We start from the raw sequence: 23,195 nt of genomic DNA on the forward strand, positions 1-23,195 counted from the left end.
CAAGGACTGAATTATGACTTATTGGTATATTCTGACATTTGATGAGCAAGATAGAAAAGAAAAGAAACAGGAGTATAGTGGACGGACCCAAACACCGGTCACAATGCAAACTTTAGTAATAATAAACATCGTAGGAAAAGAGAAGGAAGACAGGGGAATCAGAAGATACAGGGGGAAAAAAAACCCAGAACATCCACTACAAACATGCACTCAACACACTTGAACTTCATGAAATATCACATATCATGCTCCTCCCCGGCGTGGACGCTTGTTATCTCCACCCATTCGTGCACCTCGACCACCTCCTTCACCATTATTATCTTCAGGATTGGGACGTCCACGCTTGCGATGACCACCGCCACTCTCGCGATGGTGATCTCGGTCCCGTCCACGTTCACCACGGCGTTCACGTTCACGATCCCGATGTTCGGATCGATTGCCTCGATCACCGCCAGAGCCCCAGCGACGGGGAGAGTTGTCATCTGTTGGTAGAGGGGGAGGGGGCGGAGGAGGTGGAGGTGGAGCACCTATTGATGATGTCTGGTGTGGACGACCTTCAGGCTCATTGGCGCTGCCACTGCCAGCTGCCGCAGGTCCGCTTGTGTCGGAAGGTCCATCATCACCACGATCACGTCGGTCACGTCGTCTCATCTCCTCACGAGAACTTGGAGCCCTTCGTAGACTCTCACGGTCTCGATCTTTGTCGTCTCGACTGGTACCGCCGCCGCCTCCACCACTGCCGCCGCCACTGCCTCCAATATCGCTGCGACGACTACGTTCCCGATCAGAATCTCGACCACGATCACGACGATCTTCTCGTCGAGAATTGCCGCCACTGGCATCGTCTCCCCGACGCTCACGATCTCTATCACGGTTCCTATCACGTCCTCCGCGACGATTGTCTGGGGTAGGAGCGTCGCCCATCAACTCAGTTCGAGATTCTGGGCGGTTGCGAGCAGACCCAGACTCGTCAGCGCCAGCTGGGCCCTGAGGAGCTCGAATGGGAGCTTGAGGGGAAGCCATATTCGAGGAGTTAGATAGACGGTTGGCACCACGTCCACGAACAGGAGGGCTCGCAACACCACGATCGACGCCGCCACCGTTGGTCTGTTGGAGCATGTTGTTGATTCCAGCAAATCGCTTATCACTTCGACTACGGTCACCACCAGGTCCGCGTCCGCCTTGCTGGCCCGAGGCACGAGGACCGGATGGCGGAGTCATTGTAGTTGGAGGTGCTTGCTGTGTGTCTCCTTCGAGTTGCTTAAGCCGATCTGGGTGAATTCCCGCGCTTTCAACAGGCTCCGAGGCTTGACTTGGGGTGGCAGGTGGTTGGTCCTGGGCTCCTCGGCCACTTTGTCGACTCGGACCAGTAGGGATCTGACGATCGGGGGTAGGTATCCTGCCGTTGCTAACACTAGGCGCTGGAGCGTGAGTCGGAGCGTTGCGTGCATTGCGACCTTTGCCTCCGGCACGAGGGCCAGAGGGCACATCAAGAATAGGCTCAGGTCCACGCAATCGACCGTGTTGCATATCAGGTTCACCTCCGGAACGTTCTGTGGCGCCACGAGGTCCCCGAGGAAAGTCTTCATGTCGAGTTGCAGGATTGAAGTTGCCTGATCGACGGTCGTTCGGGAAGCGCTCAGGGCGAGTAGGCAAGTCGGATCTGGGAGGTGACAGAGGGCGTGATGGATAAGCTCGACGATCATCTTTTTCAGAGCGTACCGCATCACTACGACGAGGCCCATCGGCCGGTCGATCAGGGAAGTCAGGCATAACTTCTCCGCGAGCAGGAGCATCGCGGCCATGGAAAGAGTCTGGCCGGGAACGACTGCGGTCAGATCCCCACTCGGCATCTCGTGGAGGACGGCCTTCACGATATGGTGGCCCGCGCATGGGGTCATCTAAGGGAGGTCGCATTCCAAAGTCACGATCACGTCCATGGCCACGAGAGTCTGAGCCTGGACCAGGGCCCTCAAAAGAGCGCGCATGATCCGGACCAGCTCCTTGTCGGCTACGAGAGTTGAAATCGGAATGTCTGCTTCGTCGGTCATCCATGAGGTCAGGGCGCGAGGGAAGTCGGTTTTCGGTATGTCGCGGAAGGCGAGCGACATCACGCGGGTTCATCGCAGGCTCCGGCCGTTTAGGGATATCTGGTTGACGTCCTGCGCGAGAGCGGGCTCGTGGTTCCTGTTCACGTTCGGCCGGTTGAACCGTCACATCTGCGCTGGTATCCATGGCATTTGAGTCCTTGCTGGCTGTAACTGGTTCTGTCGGCGGCTGAACTTCGTCTCCCTTGGCAGACGCAGCATCAGCCATCTTGGTATCGTCAATCTCGCCGTCTTCAACTTCGCCTTTGCTGGGCTCTTGTTTCGTGGTGCTAGTGGCGCTGGGTGAAAGTCAGTTTGATTGCAGATGGCGGTTGTAATGGTTTTGGTCACTTACTCTTGACTTCCAGGCTTGAATTCGGGTGCTGCGGCATTCAAGGCCGGGGATTGTGAGCCTGCGTTGCCAGGTCTTCCAGTACGATCGGTCGGGGGTTGAGAGCCAGATTTCGGCTGGACACCATCAGGTTGCTTGACCATATTGAAAGCCTGAGGGAGCAGCCATTTCTTCTCTCGTCGGTTGAGATCGCCAATAAGAGAGGCAGCTGGAATCTTGACATCATCTCTATCGTCGTTCTTGCTGAGTGCGTTGACACAGTTGAGCATGTCACGGCCGATCCAGTTCACAGCAGGGAAATGCTGAACAACAGCCTTGAGAACACTGATGGCATTACGAATATGCATGTACTCGCCTCCGTTGAGACAAGTCTTCAGTGCGTTGGAAAACAATCGATGCCACTTGTAAAGGAGACGGCGGAAGTCCTCAAACTCCAAGAATGAAACTGGAACTCCCTCCGGATCAACGCTCTTCGCAAAACCAGGAAGATCTCTCTTGGAACCAAACGCTTCTTTCTCGTAGACAGCCTTGTCGGCATGCCAACGGGTAAGATCTCGTAAAATCTCGTTCAAGAAACGTCCGAGGTTATCAGCCTCCTTAGAAGTACAAAGGAAGATGAGTGAAGTCAGACGTTGCTCACGGAAAAGTTGATCAATCAGACCAACGGTGCGAAAGTTGGGGGTTCCGGAGCTGTGCAGGAACTTCAGCATCTTAAAGCAAAAGAATGCATCAATGGGAGACAAAAGCAATCGCGGAACAAAGCACTGTTCCAATAGTGATATGTTCAATGCATCATGTTTGAGGCGCATGCCCGCGAACCACCGATCCTTTTCGGATTGGAGCCTGGAGCGTGTCTGTTGATAGGCCTTGACATGATCTTTGTTTTCGGCCAAAAGACGCTCTTGCAAGCTTGTCAGTTGCTTCTTATCCCATTCCTTTCGTTGGATGCCAGCCATGCTGACATCGGAGCGGTCGCTACTGATGCGCGCCACTCGCTTTTTCAATCGTCCAATCTCTTCCTCGTATGACTTTTGAGGCATGTGTAGATCGTGAGGAGACAGTTGCCAGAAGGTAGCATAAAAGTAGGCACCAACTGTTTCCCAAGACTCGGGTGGCAAGACAGATTTGACATTATCAATCAAATCCTGCATGACAGGGTTGGCAGCCAATGGAGCAGGCGGTGTTGAAGGAGCAGCAGGTGTAGATTGCTCGTCGACATCAACATCCATCGTCTCCCCTTCTTTGGTCAATACCTCGCCGTCTTCGTTGGTATCCATCCCAGTGTCACCATTCGACGCAGGCGTGGAAGATTCTGCAGTCTCCTTATTGGAAGACTCCAGCTCTGGTTTGGAGTTTTCGAACTCGGCGATTTTATGAGATACGCTGGTACGACGAATCCAGAAAGCGATCTCAGGCTGAATACCAAAGTCTTTGATGAGAGAGGCGAAGTCGGGCACGAAAGAGTCAAACTCATCAACGGACAAATTTGAGCGTAGGAGATCGAGGTATTGGGTGAGGATACGGTGGATCTCATCAAAGATATTACCAAGTAGCTTCAGCTCCGATGAAGATTCGTTGAAGACGCAGGTGAGTCGTTCTTGTGCGATTGCAACCAAAAGTTGACCAGCGAGGCGAGTGTGAGTGAGTGACTTCAATAGTCGTTTTGAGGTCACCTTTGACTCGTGTCTTTTATCTAGAAGTTGAAGGATGGTCTGCGCTTGAAGGTTCTCTCCACCAGCCATGGCCTGGATCTGAGCGTCGTTGAAATTGTTGTCGGTGATGATACCAGCCATAGAGCTGATCATTTGCTCGAGAACAATCAGATCAGTTGAATTGTTGTGGCGAAGCTGCTCCACTACATATTGTAAGACAGGAGCAGGGTCCATAACCGAGTATCGCTTGAAAGTTCGACCAGCGAAAGTTGAGAGTGCGTTGAGCCATCGACTGGTGAGCAAACCTCCCTCCTGAACGCGACTTCTTCCCTTCTGGCCAAGTGAATTGATGAGTGACCAGGTCAAGATGTCGTAGCCCAGGTCCGTAAAGTAGCGCGCACATTCCACGACAACCTCAATCAGGTTTTCGTAGGATTCGATCTGACTAACAGCAACATTAATCACAACACCGGGATTGGCGTAGGCAATCTTAGCCAACGCGCGGGCCATTGGTCGAGTGTTGGTCTTGCTGAGACGCTTGAGGACGTCTTTGGTTTCAGCCCTTGCTTGGTCGAAGGCAGATTTAATATCTGGTACTCTTGATGTCTGTCCGTAGTTCCACTCAGCGTACATGTTGTAGCGCACGTCGCGGGGAAGAAACTGGCTAGACCAAAGACTTCGTTGACAACACCAGGGTTTGCCTTGGTCAAGCTAACTGCAGGTAGCAGGAGGCGTTTACAAAGGTCACACCATCGGGTTCTATTCTTTTCAGAAGTGTCCTTGGCAAGACTATCCTTTCCGATCCTTGCGAGTTTGGTAAGCAAAGCTGCATCTTGTCCGATTTTGTGACCGGACAGATTGAGGAAAGAGGAGCATAAGGCGAAGACGTCGTCAACAGACTGGCAAATCGGAACGTCGTCAGCCCAGTCATCCCAGTAGAAACGGTAGTCCGTTCCTTCGTTTGTGTCCGCCGCGTCGAGTTGAGCCCATCGCAGAATCCGACGAGCGGGAGGTTTTGCGAGTCGGAGATTGCCTTTGGGAACACCGGACTGATCTGTGCTCAAGATTTGCTGCTCGCCAGGAAAATCTGACATGTTTGGAAGAGGTCGAAGCTGGGTGTAAACTTTGTCGAGGGAGTGGTGAAGAATCCGATGGATGAAACCTGGAAGTTCTGGGTAGCCATCCATCAACCAAGGGAATTTGCTGATAACAAATAACGACTCAGGGATTGCGCCAATTGCAAGGAGACTCTTCAATAGTAGCACTTTTTGGTCTGAAGGATCTGGAAGTTCATCTTCAGGTTTAGGAGTGGATTGCTTATCAGCATCTTGATCCTTGCCTGGGGTGGCCAGCCGCGAGTCAGAATCTCGAAGTCGAGGCATTGGAACTGTGTCGTCTGATAGAGCGCCGGCCATCATCAGAGCGTTGACGCCGCCACCAGGACGAGCTGCCTTTTCCCTCTCTGCCTTCTCAGTCATTTTCTCCGTCTTCAAATCATCCATTAAGTCATCGGGTCTCCACAGATGAGCATAAAGGTCACGTAGAGAAATGAAGCCCACTTTTATGAGCAAAGCAGCAAGGTAGATAAGGTTGTCTGGCAATGTGTCCCACTTGCTGCGTGCTGAAGAGGCATAGAAACGTAGTTTGAAGCCAAGAAGTTGCGCGGCAACTCTGTTGCCCATTGGTGGCAACGTTCCTGTTTCTTCAACCCAGACTCGCGTTGCGTCTTCCTCGGCTGTGCCGTTGGCTTCGGGCATCGCTTGATGCTTCTCGTCGTCTGACAGCGGCTTGCGACCGATTTCAAAGAAAGCTTGAAGGCCGACCTGTCTGACGCGATCCCAAAATTCGCGGTCACGCTGCTCGTTCGATTGCACAATGTTTGCCCGCTCTTCATCAGTTGTAACCCATCCAGAAGATCCGGGAAGTGCCCAGCTAGGAAGACCCGAAACACGTCGTGAGCCCTCGTCATGAGATAGCTGGCCTTCTTTTGGCCACCACGAACTTGCTCGAAGTAATTTAACGAAGAAACGATACTGCTTCACCAAGACTGCAGCAAATACATCAAGTGTCACATCCAAAACTCGACCAACGTCCATATCAAATGCGCCGATCATGGCTTTCACTTTCTCAAATGTATCCTCCACTACTTCGCTCGAGGGTGGCTCATTACTGCTGGTGGTGAAAAGTTCAGTGAGAAGCTTGGAATATCCTTCAGACTCTTCCCGGAGGAGATTGTAGTTTGATTGGCGATACAGAAGGTTGGTTTGCTTGCGAATTCCCATGCGCGCGAAGGTATCACGAACCAAACCAAGCGATTGTAAGAGGGGGGTCTCGAGTTGAAGACGCATAAGATTTGGAGCAATCGCAGTCGCAAAAACGAGAGGCTTGAGATTCGGGTTGGTCGTGTCCGCATCGGTTACAATCGATAGCGTGTCGAGAAACAAAGAACGCGAGTCCAGCTCAGCAGTTGAAGCCTTCAGTCTGGCAGATTCAATGTCCGCATCTTGAGCGGCCGTTTCCTCTCCAATGATATCCTTCACGGCAGCACCTGCTTCCGCTGGCGCAATTCGTCCGTAAATTGCAGAGCGAATAAGTTCTTGAAAGACCGATGCTAGGCGGGGAAGGTCCTGTTGTGAGACGGCACTCCGGCCCGTTTCAATCACCTGTCCTTTCCCTTGCGTAGACCATACTTCTACAATCTCATCCGTAATGTATTCGTAATCGTAGGGCGGGGGTGGACCAGTCACTTGGCCAGAGACGGCGTCTGAATCGGCTCTCGAGGGAGGTCGCTGCTGTGGCTGCGAGGCAGGGGTGTGAGGTGCGGGGGATGGCGTAGCTTGTGATGCATGTTCTTCGGGAACTTGCGCATGATCCGTGGATTCTCGAGGTTGTGTAGGCGGCGGAGGGGAGATTGCATTCGGTTCTTTCTGTTGCGAAGTAGAAAAATTCTGCTGGTTCTCATATGATCCACGGCGGAAGCTGGTTCGGCCTCCGTTCCCACGATACGATTGTCGACCAGACCGATTGCGCATGTCCTGGGGCTCCCGAGGCGGACTACCCTGAAATCCATGCTGAGGATGGTGGTGGTGCGCCATGTTGAGAGTACCGGGGCGATGAGGAGATGGGCGCGAGGCGTCGTTGCTAGCTGAGTCGCCAGAGTATGAGCGCTCACCACGCTTCCGCTTGCCGCCACCCTGGCCGGGGGCCATGTCGGTCGGATGGACCGTTGGATAACCGGTTCAGGAATAAGCAGAGGCTCTTAGATGAAGAGATGGTAAGTCATCCGTTGATGCTGAAGAAACGCGGCAGGGCAATTGTCAGCAATTGGGAACGTGTAACGAAAGAACGCGTAGATAGCTAAGAACAAGAAGAAGAGCCATACCGACTAGAAAACCTTATCCTGCGGAGGCTCAGGGGCGCAGGCAGTGAAGGCAAAGAGGATGAAAGATGAGCGGCGATGCCAGTGAAGCTCGGAGCAGCAAAGATGGGGCGGGTGAGTCAGCAGCATCCACCTCGTACAGAGTAACTATACAACTGCACAACTACACAACTACATATTATCTTCAATATTTTAACTGCATAGATTAGCGAATAATCATCTGAGACGCGAATGAATTTGTATATATCAAGATCAAGCTTAGCTCTTTGTCGTCACCCAGCTTTGATCTAGACTAGCTATACCATTTGATCTATCAAGGTTCCAGTCCAAATCCTCTAGTACCACAATTAAACTTATGTCCAAACGCTAAGTGGTGGTTAGTCAAGCGCCCTAAACGGCTAAACTCGACGACAGTTCAAGCATTCATTTTACCATACTCACCTCCATATCACATGATCGTAATCAAGCCAGTCTTATCATGTGCTCCCGGATTGCTCCCGGATTGCTCCCGGATTGTTCATGGCTACTCTGGGATCAGCTCCATCCTACTCTGGGCGCTCTGGGGTAGACGATCAGGCACATCACGAGGGCCTCCTTTCCCTGTCGTGCAAATGTAATCGCTGTAGAGATATCCATTCTTGATTTCTCTACCATCGAAATGGGACGAAAAATCGAATTCCGAGTACTATCGGCGATTTGTAACGGGCCAGAGCCCGATATATAAATGCTGCCAGGAGCTGTCGCTGTGTTGATTCAACTAAGACTAGACCAACGTGCTGCCCTGCATGTTGGTGAACATCGTAAACGGGTGTTTACATAAACGTTGAACTTTTTTTAAAGGAAAACTAATACTACATAGTATATTTTTACATATGCCAGGCTCCGGTCCGAGAAGCCCTGCACTAGATTACTACCACTAGTACAGAAATTAGTAGAGTGTTATAGTAAATATGTAATAACCAATCACGAGCACAACCGTCTGTTCCGGCGAAAAGTACGACCTCGCAATATTATTGTGTGTTTCAAAGGAGGTAGATCTCTTCCATAAACAAGGTCATTATCTCGACCACTCTCCATCGCCCCACTTACTTTTGACAATGTAGTTCTTGGATTCTGATTTAGCCAGCGCCTAGTCAGGATTGTTCAACAGATCTGGCGATATGAGCTAGTACTAGCTCGATCTATCCCCTAGAGTGATCTATATGTATCTCACATTTTAATTGGAGTTTTGCTTTAGTGCTCTGTAAGCACAGGGGAGGAAGAGTGAGCGAAAAGCTGGTATAGGTGTATATATCATATATATTTTGTCGTGATAGGTATCACTACATGACCAGTGGTCATGGAACACTAGGAATGTACCATCACTCCTGCTCGGAGTATTTTGTTCATTCTTCTGAGCCAAACTCGACAGACAACGTGAATAAAATGTCGAAATGCCAATACTATCACTTTCTCAGATATCATTTAAACCTTCAAGTTGTAGCACATACTCAAAGGCCAAGATCCTTCGCCTCGAGAGCCACAATATCCGGAATCAACTCAATCAACTTAGGCTGCTTAGCCTCCCATCCAAAAAGCTTCCGAGCACGAATAGCATGTCCACGAGAATTCGATCCCCAAGCATAAAGTCCCACAGACAGAATTTCAGTCGTCTGCTTATCATCCAACGACTCAACTTCAGGCGAGGTAATGAATTTTTGCTTGTGAGCCTCCTCCGCTACCTTTCGTTGAATATCACCCCAGACAAAAGACCCATTCTCAGCAAAATAATATCCTTCTTCGTTCCAAGTGGCTTTGCCTCCACCGGCAGCTGCAGCATCACCGAGTGCCAGGTAGACATTGCTTAAATCTTGGACGTGAACCTGATGCCAGACATTCTCACCCTTGCCGACTAAAAATCCCTTACCACGCTTGAGAACCGCCGCACTTAGAAGGTAGGCCTGTAAACTTTTTGTGTTTCCAGTACCACGACCGGGACCATAGATTGTTGGAGGGCAGACAATTGCCGTGCGGGTACTGGATGGGTTTTTTCGGCCGATGTCAATGATTATTTCGTCCACGTTGCGGTGGAAAGCGTCACTAGGAAGATTGACTAGTTCGCTCACACCTTCCCAATCATTATATTCCTTGGGACGCTCGATACCGTAGCTTCGAGCACGTTGATCCTCAACAGTCAAGATGCCAGTACCCGACGTATGGATTATCCATAATGGACGCTCGGTCGTGTGGTGTTGAGCACCTTTGGCAATAGCCTGAGCGGCAGCGACATGATCGCAATCGGCAAAGTCTAGGCATGTTAGTTATATGCATTCGTAACACAGACATGTTGGAAGAAATATCGGTGTGGGGTCTTACGAAAGACAATGTCTGCATTTTTCACCTCCTCTTCAATGATATCAGAGGAATCTAGATCTCCGAGGACGACTCGGATTTGAGGGTATTTGGCTGTGAGCCGAGCAGCTTTTTCCTTGTTGCGGACAAGAGCTGAGTATTCCCAGTCAGGATGAGCATTGGCGACAGCATAAAGCCCGTCACCGCCAATATAACCGGTGGCACCGGTACTGTGGAGTTGATTAGGAGGGAAGCTTGTATATTGATAGACTTGGAAGTGAAGAGAGGAACTCACAGGAAGACTTTTGGGGCCATTATTTGTGTCCGAGTGGTTATTATGGTGCAATCGAAATAGCAGATTTGACGAAGAGTAGGAAGATTAAGAAAAAAAAAGAAGATGTTCTGCTATTACATGCACAACCTGATGCGTCTGCTTTGAAATCAGGAATCTGCCCCGAGGACCACCAGGTGGGTCTCTGGAGCACTTTGTCTATCCCCGAGATTCGAAGTCATTCGATTGGAATTCAAGTATTCAATACATAAATCCACAATACTTCATTATACTATCATCCTAGAGTATATATATAGCAATATTCTTCATCTTCAAATTGCAGTTGTCATGATCTTGCACTCGTTAACTAATGGGGTCTCCTTTGTACTGCGAGTAGTTACCCCGCATCATGTAGATGTGTCAATATCACATCATTATTCTATGCTAGTACAAATAATGATAATGAGAAGAATAGTTGCAAGATCATAGTGAGTAGAATACTCAAGAAGATACCTCAGTAAGTAGTATTATAGTAGTCAATACTTATGCACTCCAGGACTCCCTATACTGAAAAATTTCCCTTCTACTACCTCTTCCTCCTCAATTGTCTCAACCAATAACAGTGCTGCATACACTTCAGGAATACAGTACGAGCCTACACTTTCCAACTTTATACCTAATCTCACGTGAGCTAAACTGTAAGCTTGTCAAAGTACCAAAGCCAAATTCCATCACCACCACCACCTTCATTCTCATCATCAGTACCTACCAATATCAACCATGGTCTCTGGAAGTTGCGCTTGCAAGTACATTCAATACACAACCTCCAACCCTCCCACTAGGCTAGTAAACTGCCACTGCATCGAATGTCGCAAACAATCCGGAGCTCCATACCTATCCTTCGTGCATTTCCCCACCAGTTCAGTAAACTGGCAAACCGATCCAACGGTATGGAAATCAAGTGAGACAGCTTCACGAACATTCTGTCCTCGATGTGGCTCGGTTCTTTCCATGAGTCTTGATAAAGAACCGGATATAACGGCCATTGCTGCGGGGACTCTCGATGATGATAAGAGTCAGAGTAGTATTCCGACACCATCTGCTCATATCTTTTTGTCGGAGAAGGCGTCTTGGTTTCAGGTGCCGGATGATGGTGCGGAGCGGTGGGTGGGGTGGCCTCAAGGAACTAAGTATTAGTCCATGCTGTTCATGATAACGTAGAGTGAAGGCGCTATTGATGTTGATATCTGTTGATATCTTTTTTTTTTTGGTTGGGGGGGAGAGCTGGTGAGATTAAAGACCATATGTATGCACAGTGGCAGGTAGAAGTACATTGAACATGACTACACTAGTATATGCACGACACCACAGCAATACTTGTCAATATCTACTTGATTCATACATACTACCAGAATCTGATCGGCGATTACTATACCAGAATACTGAAAAGTTAAGAGACGAAAGCCCATATTATAGAAGCAACAAAAGGGGAATCACGGAACATGCCCAGAATACATGTACACATTTAATGCCAAACACACTTGATACAATTCGGCATTCTGTCCAGCTTAAAAAGTGCTGGTGGCCAACCGGCTAGCAGCATTGCGAGCATCCAAACGATCATCTTCTTCCTCTGCAATTGTCTCAGTTTGACTGGTAGATCGAGCTCGGCTCTGTCCAGACTTTGCGTGACTCTCATTGTCATCTTCGTGCACAATTGAGGGAGCAGCAAAGCTCCCACTCATGCTACGACCCATGCTATCAGGACGACGGGGCACTCCACTCCAAGCGTCGCCCTTGGGTCCCTGACTCGAGACTGCATTTGCTCGGCGTTGAGCTGGGTGTGATTCCCGACCCAGCCGACTTAATCCACCAGATGCGTCAATGGCACGGATATCAGGACGAACACTCTCGAGAGTAGCCAGGGTTCGTCGCTCTGCCTCAATTTGGCGCAGAGTGTACTCGCGCAGCCCGAAAAGAAGGTCTGCAGTGGTTCGATCAAACCAACGGCGCTTCTCCTGGAGTAGATTCGATGTAACACGGTGTGTACGCTTCGTCAAATAGTCTTCGCGACCCTGGGCCTCTTCCAGAGCGCCAATTGCTTCATCCACTTTGTCTGGGCGAACAGAGGAACTGACCTTCAATCGGTCCGCCGCGGCACGCTTGCTCTGGGCACTTTGCTGAGCCTGAAGGAGCTCGCGAAGCAGGATGTGTCGATTGGTCAGAGTCTCCTTAACTATGAGAGCATCCGCGGAGTGATAGCTCAATGGCTCGCCTAATGTTGTCGCCTCTGCGGTTGCCTGAATAGCGTGGTAGTCCCCGACTGTCTGGATGACTTTGCCGAGTTTGCGGTATGCCATTCCCAAGCCTGGGTGGGTTTCCTGGACGTGCATCTGACCAATCTTGACGCCAAAGTCAGACTCGGCCAACCCAAGGCCTAAAATTATCAGTCACATACTTTAGCGTGGGTGTCTCATTCAACAAGCTTACCTCGACGGCCCTTGACAACACGATCTACCTTATGACTCGCGTCCATTGATCCCAAGTAGAACATTTTGACGGTTGGGCGAGCACTTTGAAGCTCAGGAGTATCATCTGGTGGAGGAGCAAATTGCTTAAGCATCTTGCGCCGTACGCCTGTGGCGGGCTGTTTCATGCGCAGAACGGGGCTATATCCAAAATCACTCTCCACAAACAAGACCATCTCATCGTCCTGAATGAGAACCTCATTGTCAAGTACGACATTGAGCCATCGTTGCATAGCAGACTTGACTCTGACTTCGTCTTCATCGGTTCCTGCGCCAGCCGGAGTCACTGGCGGAGGCACTGCCGGGACCAGGGCTTCCGGGCAAGCCGAAATCAAATGATCAGCTAGCTTGGTGAATTCGGTATGGGTCCGGCGAACATCACGGTACTGGGTGGTGCGGAATTTGGGAATATTTGTCTGGGCAAAGGAGTAGGAGTCAGCCAAATGTACTAAGGCGTGTTCTTATATCTCTGAATCAACCCACATGAACGTCAAATCGAAGGATGGGATCTTTCTTGCCCGTCCTTTCAAGCCCAGTGATCTTGGCCTGAATCTTATAAGTGGGTACTGGTGCAGGAGGTCTGGAATTTTGTCGAGCCCCAGTCTGATAACGTGCGGGGAGTTGTGACCGCTGCTCTGCATTGGGAGACTGCTGAGTCGCGAATGGCGATTGCCCCTCGAGGTAGTCCGGGTCACCTAATTGCGCACTTTGAAGTTGCGCAGAAAGGTCTGCGGCTTGATCATTCTGATCCTGGCCACTCTCTCCATTGTCTGCCGATTGTTCTTGACCAGGTAGCGGAGAAGACGGGATGTCATTGTTGTTGGAGGTGGGGAATGTGCTTCGGTCGGCGCGCGGAGAACCCCATGGAGAAGAGCCTGTGGGATGATCGGGATCGTTCGTGATAGCTGAATAGTCCATAATGACTTTGGAACTGGAATTGGCGGGGCAGGGGGATGCTCGTCACGAAAGGTCAAAGGGGAAGAAGAGGAGCTGCTAGTGTTGGCAGGCGTCAGTATTACGGGCTGGGAAGAACCCCACAGCAGTAGCGGCCAGATAGCTTCAAAGAGAGGAAACTCACCTCAGCGCAACTTGATTCAAGAACAAGAAATTATAGAAAGCGCATCACAAGCAAACAGACACACACAAAAAGGGAGTAGGGGAGTAGAGTGAGAGAGGGTGGAGGATCCGCGGTGTGGAGGTGCAGTCGGAGGGAAGTTGTAGTTGCGTCGGCAAGTGGAATGCGTGCGCCAAGCCCCGTTGCCCAGGTCCGATTTTCCCTTTTCTCCAAGATTCGAGCCAATTGCCTCAATCGGCCATCTACATTGTTGATGAAACCACAATTTATCGTACATGGGATTTAATTTTTGGGCGACGAGATGGTCGTAGCTTCGTTGCTGCGTGTCCCCCAGTCGGGCATGCGTTGTATGGGCTCACATTGTTATAGGACATCAAGTCCTCTGAAGAGCTTCCTTGATATCAAGAAGTTCAGACCATCTATGTCATCAGCACGATGCTTTTCCACCTCCCTAACTAGATGGCAAGACGAGGTTCTGGATCGAACTCGCAATATTGGGATTATTGCTCATATCGATGCTGGAAAGACTACAACTACAGAACGCATGCTGTTCTACAGTGGTTTCACCCGTCGCATTGGCGATGTCGATGAAGGTTCAACTGTCACTGACTTTTTACCCGCTGAACGTGCTAGAGGTATCACCATTCAGTCAGCTGCTATCACTTTCCATTGGCCTCCCGGTGATGGGAACGAGGCTCAGCCAGGGGTGCGCGATGAGTCTCTTCCCAGGTCAGCGGTTTCACATACGATTAATCTAATAGATACACCGGGCCATGCAGACTTTACATTTGAAGTCATGCGTTCCTTGCGTATCCTTGATGGTGCTGTCTGTATTCTCGACGGTGTAGCTGGGGTTGAGGCACAAACCGAAAAGGTTTGGCACCAGGCCAGCACATATCAGATTCCTCGCGTGATCTATGTGAATAAGTTAGATCGTGATGGGGCCGCTTTTGGTCGTACAGTTAGAGAGGTCAGCTCGCGCTTATCTGTCTACCCAGCAGTCTGTCATATTCCGTGGTTTGTGGCAGGCACTGGCCCTTTTATTGGCATTGCAGATGCTATCAATCTTCAAGGTCTTCGATGGAAGGACGGTGAAGATGGACGTTCAGTGAAGATGATGTCTTTTGATCAACTTGAAAAAGAAGAACCATCACTAGCTCAAGAGCTGAAAAAGGCTCGCGTCGCTCTGGTTGAGCTTCTGAGTGAGCAAGACGAAACCATTGTCGAGAAATTCTTTGAATGCGATGAAGACCATCTAGCTGTTTCTTCCATGGATATCATTGATAGCCTGCGGCGCTGCGTTCTCGACCCTAGCAGCCGGATCGTCCCACTCTTTGCTGGTGCAAGCTTCCGCAACATGGGTGTTCAGCCCTTGCTAGATGCTGTGGTAAACCTCCTTCCTAGCCCACCCGAAGCGCCTGATCCAGAAGTCAGCATCGGGGGAGTAAAGGGTGGACTGCGGCGGCTACTCTCAGGCGATTTGATCGTCGAGCAGAGCGAGAAAGTCTCTTCTCCGGCCAAAGGGAAGAAAAAGAAGAACATGGCTCTTCAGGCCAGCCCCAAGGACGCAATTAGCAAACTTCAAAGCTGTGCGCTGGCCTTCAAGGTGGTCAATGATGCCAAACGGGGAGTTTTGGTTTATGTGAGAGTATATTCCGGTTCTCTTGACCGGAACAGCTTGCTCTTTAATACCAACCTGCACCTTTCTGAGCGAGCACCACGCTTATTAAAGATGTACGCCAATGATGCAGTTGAAGTGGACTCTATTCCGGCTGGTCATATCGGTGTCGTGGTTGGACTTAAGCACGCTCGTACAGGCGACACACTCGTATCTTACGCTGGAAACAAAGCGACACCCCCAGAGCCCTTGACAAGTCTCCAACTACGTCCAATTGATGTGCCACCACCGGTGTTCTTCACCAGTGTCGAACCGCATAGTTTGAGTGAAGAAAAGAAGATGCAAGATTCACTTGCGCTTCTTCTCCGAGAAGACCCTAGTCTCCACATCAGCGTCGACGAAGAATCCGGTCAGACCCTCCTCAGCGGCATGGGCGAATTACATCTGGAGATCGCCCGTGATCGTCTTATCAACGATCTCAAGGCAAAGGCATCCATGGGCCGCATTGAGATCGGATATCGCGAATCCGCGCTCGGAGCATCATCAGCCATCACTAAGATGTTCGACAAAGATATTGCCGGGCGTCGCGGCAAAGCAGGTTGCACAGCCATCGTAGAGCCATTCAGTGATGGAGAAGAAGCCTCCGAGCTGTCTGACGAAGACACCCTCCTGGCAGAGACCATTGAAGGGAATCAAATCATCATTCGTGCTCCCGGTCTCCAATTGGAACGTACTTCCAGAGGCGAGGAAGAATCAAGCCCATTACTCCCGCCAGGCATGGATATTGTTACGCTTCGCACGGCATTGCAAAATGGTTCATTGGCAGCTCTTGCCCGTGGACCACAATTCACCTTCCCAATGCATAACACGCGAGTCACACTCACCGTCAACCCAACCGAACATCTTTTCGGCGGTGATACCACCGCCTCTGCACTCTCCGCCGCAGCACGACAAGCCACGAGCGCCGCGCTACGAGAACTCCCCGCCGGCCCGGGGACAGCCATGATGGAGCCAGTGATGAATGTTGTGATTAGCGTTGATGAAGCTAGTCTAGGTTCCGTCGTTCATGACATTTCCTCTTCACGGGGTGGACATATCATCTCTCTTGACGAGGAGGTTCCGCTCCCATCAACGGATGCTTCTCCTGATTCAGTCGTGGGACAGGAAGACCTACCGCCCATTGACCCCAACCGCGTATACGCACCGCTTGATCCATTCGAGTCCCCTTCTCTTGGGGCCGAGATATCGGTTTCTACGTCTCGTCCGCGAACTATCACTGCCAAGGTACCTCTGAAGGAGATGGTCGGGTACTTGAAGCATTTGCGCAGTTTGACTGCTGGACGAGGCACGTTCGTGATGAGTGTTGATCGGTTTGAGAACATGTCTGCCCAGAGACAAAAGGCTGTTATGACGGAGTTGAGAGGTGGTTTTTGAATGTGATCTTTGCTAGCGACTTGCAAGGTGACTAGTACAAAATGTACTAATTAGTAATTGCCCATTGAATGGACAATTGTCCTGCTGCTCTGGCATATATCGGAAAACCCTGTATACACTACTTTATGTACCTGTACTATTCTGGCATTTACAATGTACAATCAATCCATACCTGCTAGGTACTCATCATCCATGAGTGGATGTATCTACTGGTTAACTACTCCAAGGCTGGTCTCATCTCTATCATATGCAGAGCCATTCATTCGTCGAGCGAGGTATAAGTTCAACAAGGTAAGACTAAATACAAGGCCCTGGCATCATCGAACTCACCACTGCGCTGCATAACCGAAACACCAATATATACTACCAGTTATCATCCCAATCATCCTTCTCCTTAGACTTAGATTTCGTAGGAGCATCACCCGCCTCAACACCAGACGGCGCAGTAGTCTCATTAGATAAGGAAGAAGCAGCAGGCGCAGGACCTTTCCGCATAGCAGCCGTTCCAATAACACCAGATCGCGATCCACTACGCTGATGACCCGACATTTCCTGCTGCTGCTGTTGCTGTGCACCAATAGAAGAAAAGTCGTCCCAGAAATCACGACGTTCAGGCTCAACCCTCGAACGAGAACCATGACCACCATCATCACCTTCAACAAAGCGATTGAATTGATCCGCCGCGTTACGCGCACCACTTTGGAAATTCTGTCCCCAGTTCGTAGCTTGTACACGGGCTTGAGCTGCAAAGTCCGACTCGGCGAGTTGTTTCGCTGTAGGTTGAAGGTATGAATCGTTAACTGTCTTCGCACCTTTCCCAACCGTTGACGCAAACCATCCAAGTCCCTTAGTCAAACTAGCCATAGGATCTTTCTGGAACTCGTCTAACCCCGGTGCTCCCCCACCACCACCGAAAGCACCCCAACCGCCGAAACCTCCGAATGGCGAGGACCGACGATCACCCGCAGAGGGAGGAGGCATTCCACCACCGAACCCAGTGAATTTCCCACCTTTGGAGGGAGGTAGAGCGTCAGAACGAGTAGCGTTATCATTCCCCAATTTAGCAAAATAAGCCTCATTCTGCTCTTTCTTCGACGTCGCTCCGCCGCGAATACTATCAGACCGAATAGATGTAGCAGGGGATCCCGTTCGCGCACCAGCACCAGCACCAGCACTAGCACCACCGACGCCAGCGCCAGCGCCGGAACCACTCATCGGCGTACTAGATCTCGACGAGGCATTATTCTTCTTCTCCTGGCCCTGCACATACTCGCGACCCTCAACTTTACAAGAAAGACGCTCTTTCCATTCCTCACCTGCATCACCTTCGTAGCGTTCTTTGATGGTCGAGTCTTCGAATGTGCGGCCTTCGGAGGTCGTCACGGGGTGTGCGTCGTAGAAGGTTTTCCAGGGTTCATTACCACCTTGTTCCATGCGTTGAATCTCGGCGTGTTTGAAGGCGTCCATTGTGATTGATCGGACAAAGGAGATGTGTACACCGAGCCCGCGGTGTGTTCCTGCGCAGTTGAGACAGATGAAGGTTCCGAATTTGGGAGAGGCCTATTTCGCATCCATGTCAGTGTCTTGTTCTGTTCTGTTCTGTGATGTGATGTGATGTTTTGTTCTGTCCTCGTCTGCTGTTTGGGTCGAGCAGTGCAGGGTGGAATTCTGCTTCTGTTTCCTGCAAGTGTAACTGCCACTGCCACTGCCAGCTAGACTGAATGAACCTGTCGTACATACCCATTGAGGCGAAGGCGCTCCACAATCACAGCATCTATCATTTCCATTGGTCTTAGAGATTTGAAGGAGCTACAGTATTCAGACTCAGTCAGTTCAAGATCACAATACCAGCCGCACCATTCGGAGTACGACAAGCGTCTCTCCATTCAATGCATAGGGAGATATGAATAATTCGAGAAACACACCTTTGTCCTCGTCTCAGGATCGACCTCCCACATGCGAGACATGATGGGTTAATATAAAGGGTGTTAGAATTGAACAATTGGGAGGAAGAGAGACGGAGAATGTGGCGATTCAAGGGTTGGTCCGTACTGGGCGGAGCGGATTTGCTGCGGCGCAATGTCGATTTTCGGAGATGGCGAATTGATGCCTTAACCCCCCCCCTATTTTTTTATTTATTTGTTTTGCGCCAAGCTCCACTAATTGATTTGCGTGACTTCAATTGGGAACTTGATTTAGCAATGATTTGTATAAATAGTTGACAGGTATGATAAATGACTGAGTGATTGAGTGACTGGGCTTGGACGTGTAGTGTCGCTGATCGACAAGAGTTGCCCGAAGCCTGTCGTCATTTGCCAAGTTTACCTCTATCACGACGGAGTGAACATACACAATTCTACGATTAGATTACAAGGATCCTCGGCAGATCGTCATCAGGTAGTTAAATGGGTGCTAAGATACAATACAGAAGGCAAAGGTCGTTAGGGATGGAGGCGTTAAGCAACAAACAAGAAAAGAGACAAAAAGAAAAAGTAAAAGGCTCTCCAGCATGGACATATTCTCCATGACATCCGTAAAAAAAAAAGGGAAAAAAAAGTCATCACACCCTCTTCATCGCCACAGATCGCTTTCAAACCACTTGTCGAGCAAGGGAAATACTCGCAGATGACTTGAAAATCACTGTGGTCATATCCATGCCTCGCGATTAACGCTCCATCTCAAAAACAAGCCAATCAATAAGCTCGTATCTGTGGGGATAACGGACCTACGCCTGTCTTTTAGGCAGTGGTCTCAGCGGGGGCGGCCGGAGCAGTGTTCTCCTGGGCCGGAGGGTTGGTTTCCTCGTACTGGTCGGCAGCGGCATTGACGTCGTCCTCCTTGCCGGGGCTGTCAATGGCAACCTTGACGGCAATGGTGCGACCATCAATCTCCTTGCCATTCATCTCAGAGACAGCCTTGGTCTGGAGCTCCTCAGTGGCCAGGTTGACGAAACCGAAGCCGCGAGTCTTACGGCGCTCATTGCGGGCCTGGAGCTTCTTAATCATGAAGCGGGGGATAGGGCGGAGGGCGACCTTGGCGGACACGGGAGAGTATTCATTGAAGATCTCCTTGAGCTTGTCCTCGGTCAAGTCATAGGGAAGGTTGGCAACCATGACCTTAGTCTTGGAGGGGATACCATCCTCGGGGGGACCACGCTGCTTCTGGGGGCGGACAGCACGGTTCTTGCCTTGCTTGGCACCTTCGGCGGCGGCAGGCTCGTTCTCGTTGGTAGTCTCGGTCGGAGGGGCCTGGCTAGTAGCAGCAGCATTGGCCTCGGGCGATTCCTGGCCTTCCTGAGCCTATTGAGATAGATTATTAGCAAATCTCGACCGCAGGGTATATCTAACAAAGGGGTAAAATGGTATACATACACCACGTCCACGGCCGACACGACCGCCACGGCCACGAGCGCGACCACGGCCACGGCCGCGACCACCGGCGCGCTTGCGACCTTCATTGCCGCTGGCGCCCTCGCCGCCACTGGCAGCACCTTCCTTAGCCTCCGCGGGCTCTGGCTTGCGAGCGAGCTGCACAGAGACCTTACGGGAGAGGATCTCCTTACCGGAGAGTCCCTCGATGGCGGCAGTTGCTTCAGCAGCAGTGGCTAGATCGACGAACGCATAACCAACGGGGCGGTTGGTGCGGGGGTTCACCGGGATCGAGGTGCTCTCGCTATAAGCTGTGAGTCAGTAATCTAATTTGGGAAGAAAAGAGGGAGAAAGTCTCCGGTGGAGCCCTAGTGAAAGCTCCCCTTCCAAAACAAGCTATCATTCATCAGGGTGTCAAACTTACATGGTGTAACCCTTGAAGAACTCCTTGAGCTCCTCCTCGGTGGTCGCATAAGCGAGGTTTCCGATGTACAAACGACGGCCCTCATCAGCACTGGCGGCAGCGGCGTCAGTAGCCTGCGAGGTGGCAGGGGCGGCAGCAGTCCCGTTGGTGTTGGGAGTGTCGTTCAGGGTGGCAGCAGCCACATTGTCAGCGAGGTTGTCAACGGCAGACATCTTGATAATGCGAGACACAAAGATTGAGAGATGGGGATTTCAAAGCTCGATGTGTCAAACAAACAGAGGGGTGTTTGTTTTGGTTGGAATTGGACCCGACGGGTGGGTGTGGGGAGGGGGAATTGAAAGTATAGACTTGACGAGGGGGAGAAATTGACGGAAGGAGCAGGGTAGCTTGGTGCCCTAGATACCAGTTGAAGGGGGAGGGAGGGGGGGAGAGGGGGGGAGAGAGGAAAAAGAAGCAGTGATGAAATTGGGATGGCAGAGTAAAAAGTAGTTGACGAAAGAAGGAACGAAGTGGAAGGAAGTCAAGACTTAAAGAGAGGGCGGTGTGAGTCCAAGCTTAATGGTGACCTCGAGTGCCTCGAGTCACCAAGGAGCATGCCTAGGGTGCCCCAGGGCTAGCCTAATAGGAGTGTCCTTAGAGGGGCTGGTTTAACTAAAGAGTCCCTGAATTGACCCCCGGAAGGCTAGACTGCTCGCCCAGCAACCACTTGATGTCATTCTGGAGAACCTTTCCAATTCGGTGAGGTGCCATGATCTTCGATCATCTCACCGACTCCATCAAAGTTCCCTCTTCTCGAATCGACTCTCTCTATTCCATACACTCCATTACTGTGCACAGAATTGGCTGGCTCAATACAGTGTACACTTCCTTCTCCACATCTTTCACTTCTTGCATGCGTCTACTCTACCCTTAGGTTCATCTTCAATTCCTCGTCCCCCCCCTTTCACTCGATTCTGCCAGATGAGCCCACTGCCCGGCTGTGTTGATCTTCCACCTCAGCCGGCTCCACTCGCATTTGCTCCTTTCTCCACGTCTCAGGCGGACAAGTTTCTCCCGTGGTTCGTCCTGCACAGGCTGGTTTAGTTGCGGCATCACCGCCCTTGCTGCCATTTATCTTTTCTGATATCAATGGTTTGCTATGTATCCTACAGTATGCATACTGGAGATATGCACGGTGTCTCCTCATTTCGTACTTCCTGTCAACATTGTTGTTCATGCACCCTACAGTCTCCGTTAATCTCGGATAAATTCCACAAATAGTACAGTACTGTACACTAAACGTGCTTCTAAAGACAACCACGGAGTATGAGTATGCCGGTACTATCTAGGGTCGTACATGCCAAATCGTACCATCTGTCAAATCCCGGAATAAGCTGCGGCTACAACAAGTACTCATTGAGCTTGCATCTTTATGTATCTCATCGGAACACTCATTATTAAGTAACTAATTTTTTCAACTAGTAGCCTGCTGGCGAGCCTGTTATCCATCTCCATCACTATACCAACCCATTTCAATTATTCATCAATTTCCACTCATAGTGTCATCCTCTTCCGCCGGCTGGTGATACCCTTCAATCCATTCATGGACCGGTATCCAGCTGCCACCCACTGTTTTGCGACAATGAACCCGAGTAACCGGTGCCTTTTCCTGCGACAGAATTGCTTTTTGCTTCGTTGGCGAAAGAGAATCTCGCACAGTACTCTCGTCACTGGAATCGTCTAGTGCAGGTGTCTTCTTGGTCATGGCTGGTCGATGCTTTTTTTCCGCAGCACAAGAATTTATGTGAACCCAGCCACTCTCTGAGCGAACCTCTTCTCTAACCGGGAAAACGCTTCGTTCCTCGGCTATCTCGTCTTTCTTAAAAAGTTGGCGACGAGCGGAGCCATATTCATCTTCCGATCGATCATATAGACGAGGAACGGCAGGCTCAACACGAGGTGGTGACTCCTCCGGAAGCTCAGGGCTGAAGGGATCGTATTCATCATCTGCGATGAGAATGGGGGACTGCTCTGACCCCAATTTATCTGGAAGTGGCGAGGAAGTCTCTTCATTACCTGGACGCTCTGGATACTTTGGCGGAGTGCGCCAGTCAGCGATGAGAATTTGAGCGTACTCTGAAACAGACATTCCTTCGTGCCAGGGCTGGGGATTGCGGAGGGGTGCTTGGACAACAGCATGCAATGCATGCAGAACATCTCTCTTCTCGCAGTTGTGTGTCTGTGCGAATACAGTGATTGGAAAATGTCGTCCAATGGCGCTTGCCATGTCGTTGAAAAATCCGTCTGAGAATGGACATGAGAGTAATGGGCATGATGCTTCATCTTCTGAGATTTGACTGATTGTCTCTGATACATGGCGTTTTGGCGGAGGTTCTTTGAATTCAGAGTCAATTGAGCATGAACGCTTGCGAGTCTTTGGCAGAACGACGTCTGATGGGGATGCCTCTCTTGACACTGATTTGGTCAGCATCTCTCCTATGTAGGAAAAGAGGACAATCCGAAAGGCGCAAGGAGAGATTGCTGACTCTTTCTGGGAATTGATTGGGCAAGTATTTTTGGAAAGTGTTAGTAGGGCCTAGATGATGCCTAGAATCGTGGTCAATTTTCGGATGTTGAATGGAAGTGAGAGGTAAAAGATGACTGATGGTCGCAGATGAGGAGGGTGGATTGTCAGCA

General features: G+C 50.5%; 8 protein-coding genes across 8 annotated transcripts; 2 read left to right on the top strand and 6 right to left on the bottom strand.

Annotated features, from left to right (window-relative positions):
• Window positions 1–243: 243 nt before the first annotated feature.
• N7469_002984 (putative THO complex component (Rlr1)) lies at window positions 244–7,300 on the bottom strand (the record flags this gene model as incomplete). Its single annotated transcript, XM_056641904.1, is given in 3 exon segments — window positions 244–2,386; window positions 2,443–4,751; window positions 4,769–7,300. 3 exon segments carry the CDS (start codon window positions 7,298–7,300, stop codon window positions 244–246), a joined length of 6,984 nt encoding a protein of 2,327 aa, XP_056504398.1.
• A 1,660-nt stretch (window positions 7,301–8,960) lies between these two features.
• On the bottom strand, window positions 8,961–10,116 carry N7469_002985 (putative nucleoside-diphosphate-sugar epimerase; the record flags this gene model as incomplete). The annotated part of the gene is made up of 3 exons (XM_056641905.1): window positions 8,961–9,757; window positions 9,826–10,031; window positions 10,097–10,116. The coding sequence occupies 3 exons, from the start codon at window positions 10,114–10,116 to the stop codon at window positions 8,961–8,963; spliced, it is 1,023 nt and encodes a 340-aa protein (XP_056504399.1).
• A 967-nt stretch (window positions 10,117–11,083) lies between these two features.
• On the top strand, window positions 11,084–11,269 carry N7469_002986 (uncharacterized protein; the record flags this gene model as incomplete). The annotated part of the gene is made up of 1 exon (XM_056641906.1): window positions 11,084–11,269. The coding sequence occupies one exon, from the start codon at window positions 11,084–11,086 to the stop codon at window positions 11,267–11,269; it is 186 nt and encodes a 61-aa protein (XP_056504400.1).
• Window positions 11,270–11,640: 371 nt separating this feature from the next.
• On the bottom strand, window positions 11,641–13,518 carry N7469_002987 (retromer subunit VPS17; the record flags this gene model as incomplete). The annotated part of the gene is made up of 3 exons (XM_056641907.1): window positions 11,641–12,509; window positions 12,563–13,016; window positions 13,084–13,518. 3 exons carry the CDS (start codon window positions 13,516–13,518, stop codon window positions 11,641–11,643), a joined length of 1,758 nt encoding a protein of 585 aa, XP_056504401.1.
• A 458-nt stretch (window positions 13,519–13,976) lies between these two features.
• On the top strand, window positions 13,977–16,727 carry N7469_002988 (mitochondrial elongation factor MEF2; the record flags this gene model as incomplete). The annotated part of the gene is made up of 1 exon (XM_056641908.1): window positions 13,977–16,727. One exon carries the CDS (start codon window positions 13,977–13,979, stop codon window positions 16,725–16,727), a length of 2,751 nt encoding a protein of 916 aa, XP_056504402.1.
• Window positions 16,728–17,090: 363 nt separating this feature from the next.
• Window positions 17,091–18,694, bottom strand: N7469_002989 (GTPase-activating protein GCS1; the record flags this gene model as incomplete). The annotated part of the gene is made up of 3 exons (XM_056641909.1): window positions 17,091–18,287; window positions 18,468–18,536; window positions 18,653–18,694. The coding sequence occupies 3 exons, from the start codon at window positions 18,692–18,694 to the stop codon at window positions 17,091–17,093; spliced, it is 1,308 nt and encodes a 435-aa protein (XP_056504403.1).
• Window positions 18,695–19,465: 771 nt separating this feature from the next.
• On the bottom strand, window positions 19,466–20,731 carry N7469_002990 (RNA-binding protein; the record flags this gene model as incomplete). The annotated part of the gene is made up of 3 exons (XM_056641910.1): window positions 19,466–20,026; window positions 20,099–20,399; window positions 20,520–20,731. 3 exons carry the CDS (start codon window positions 20,729–20,731, stop codon window positions 19,466–19,468), a joined length of 1,074 nt encoding a protein of 357 aa, XP_056504404.1.
• Window positions 20,732–22,041: 1,310 nt separating this feature from the next.
• Window positions 22,042–22,989, bottom strand: N7469_002991 (uncharacterized protein; the record flags this gene model as incomplete). The annotated part of the gene is made up of 1 exon (XM_056641911.1): window positions 22,042–22,989. One exon carries the CDS (start codon window positions 22,987–22,989, stop codon window positions 22,042–22,044), a length of 948 nt encoding a protein of 315 aa, XP_056504405.1.
• Between the last annotated feature and the right edge of the window lie 206 nt (window positions 22,990–23,195).

The sequence above is a fragment of the Penicillium citrinum genome, assembly GCF_028827155.1.
Source record: "Penicillium citrinum strain IBT 23319 chromosome Unknown utg000002l:1.0-3833315.0:1.0-3834789.0, whole genome shotgun sequence".
Classification (NCBI taxonomy): domain Eukaryota; kingdom Fungi; phylum Ascomycota; class Eurotiomycetes; order Eurotiales; family Aspergillaceae; genus Penicillium; species Penicillium citrinum.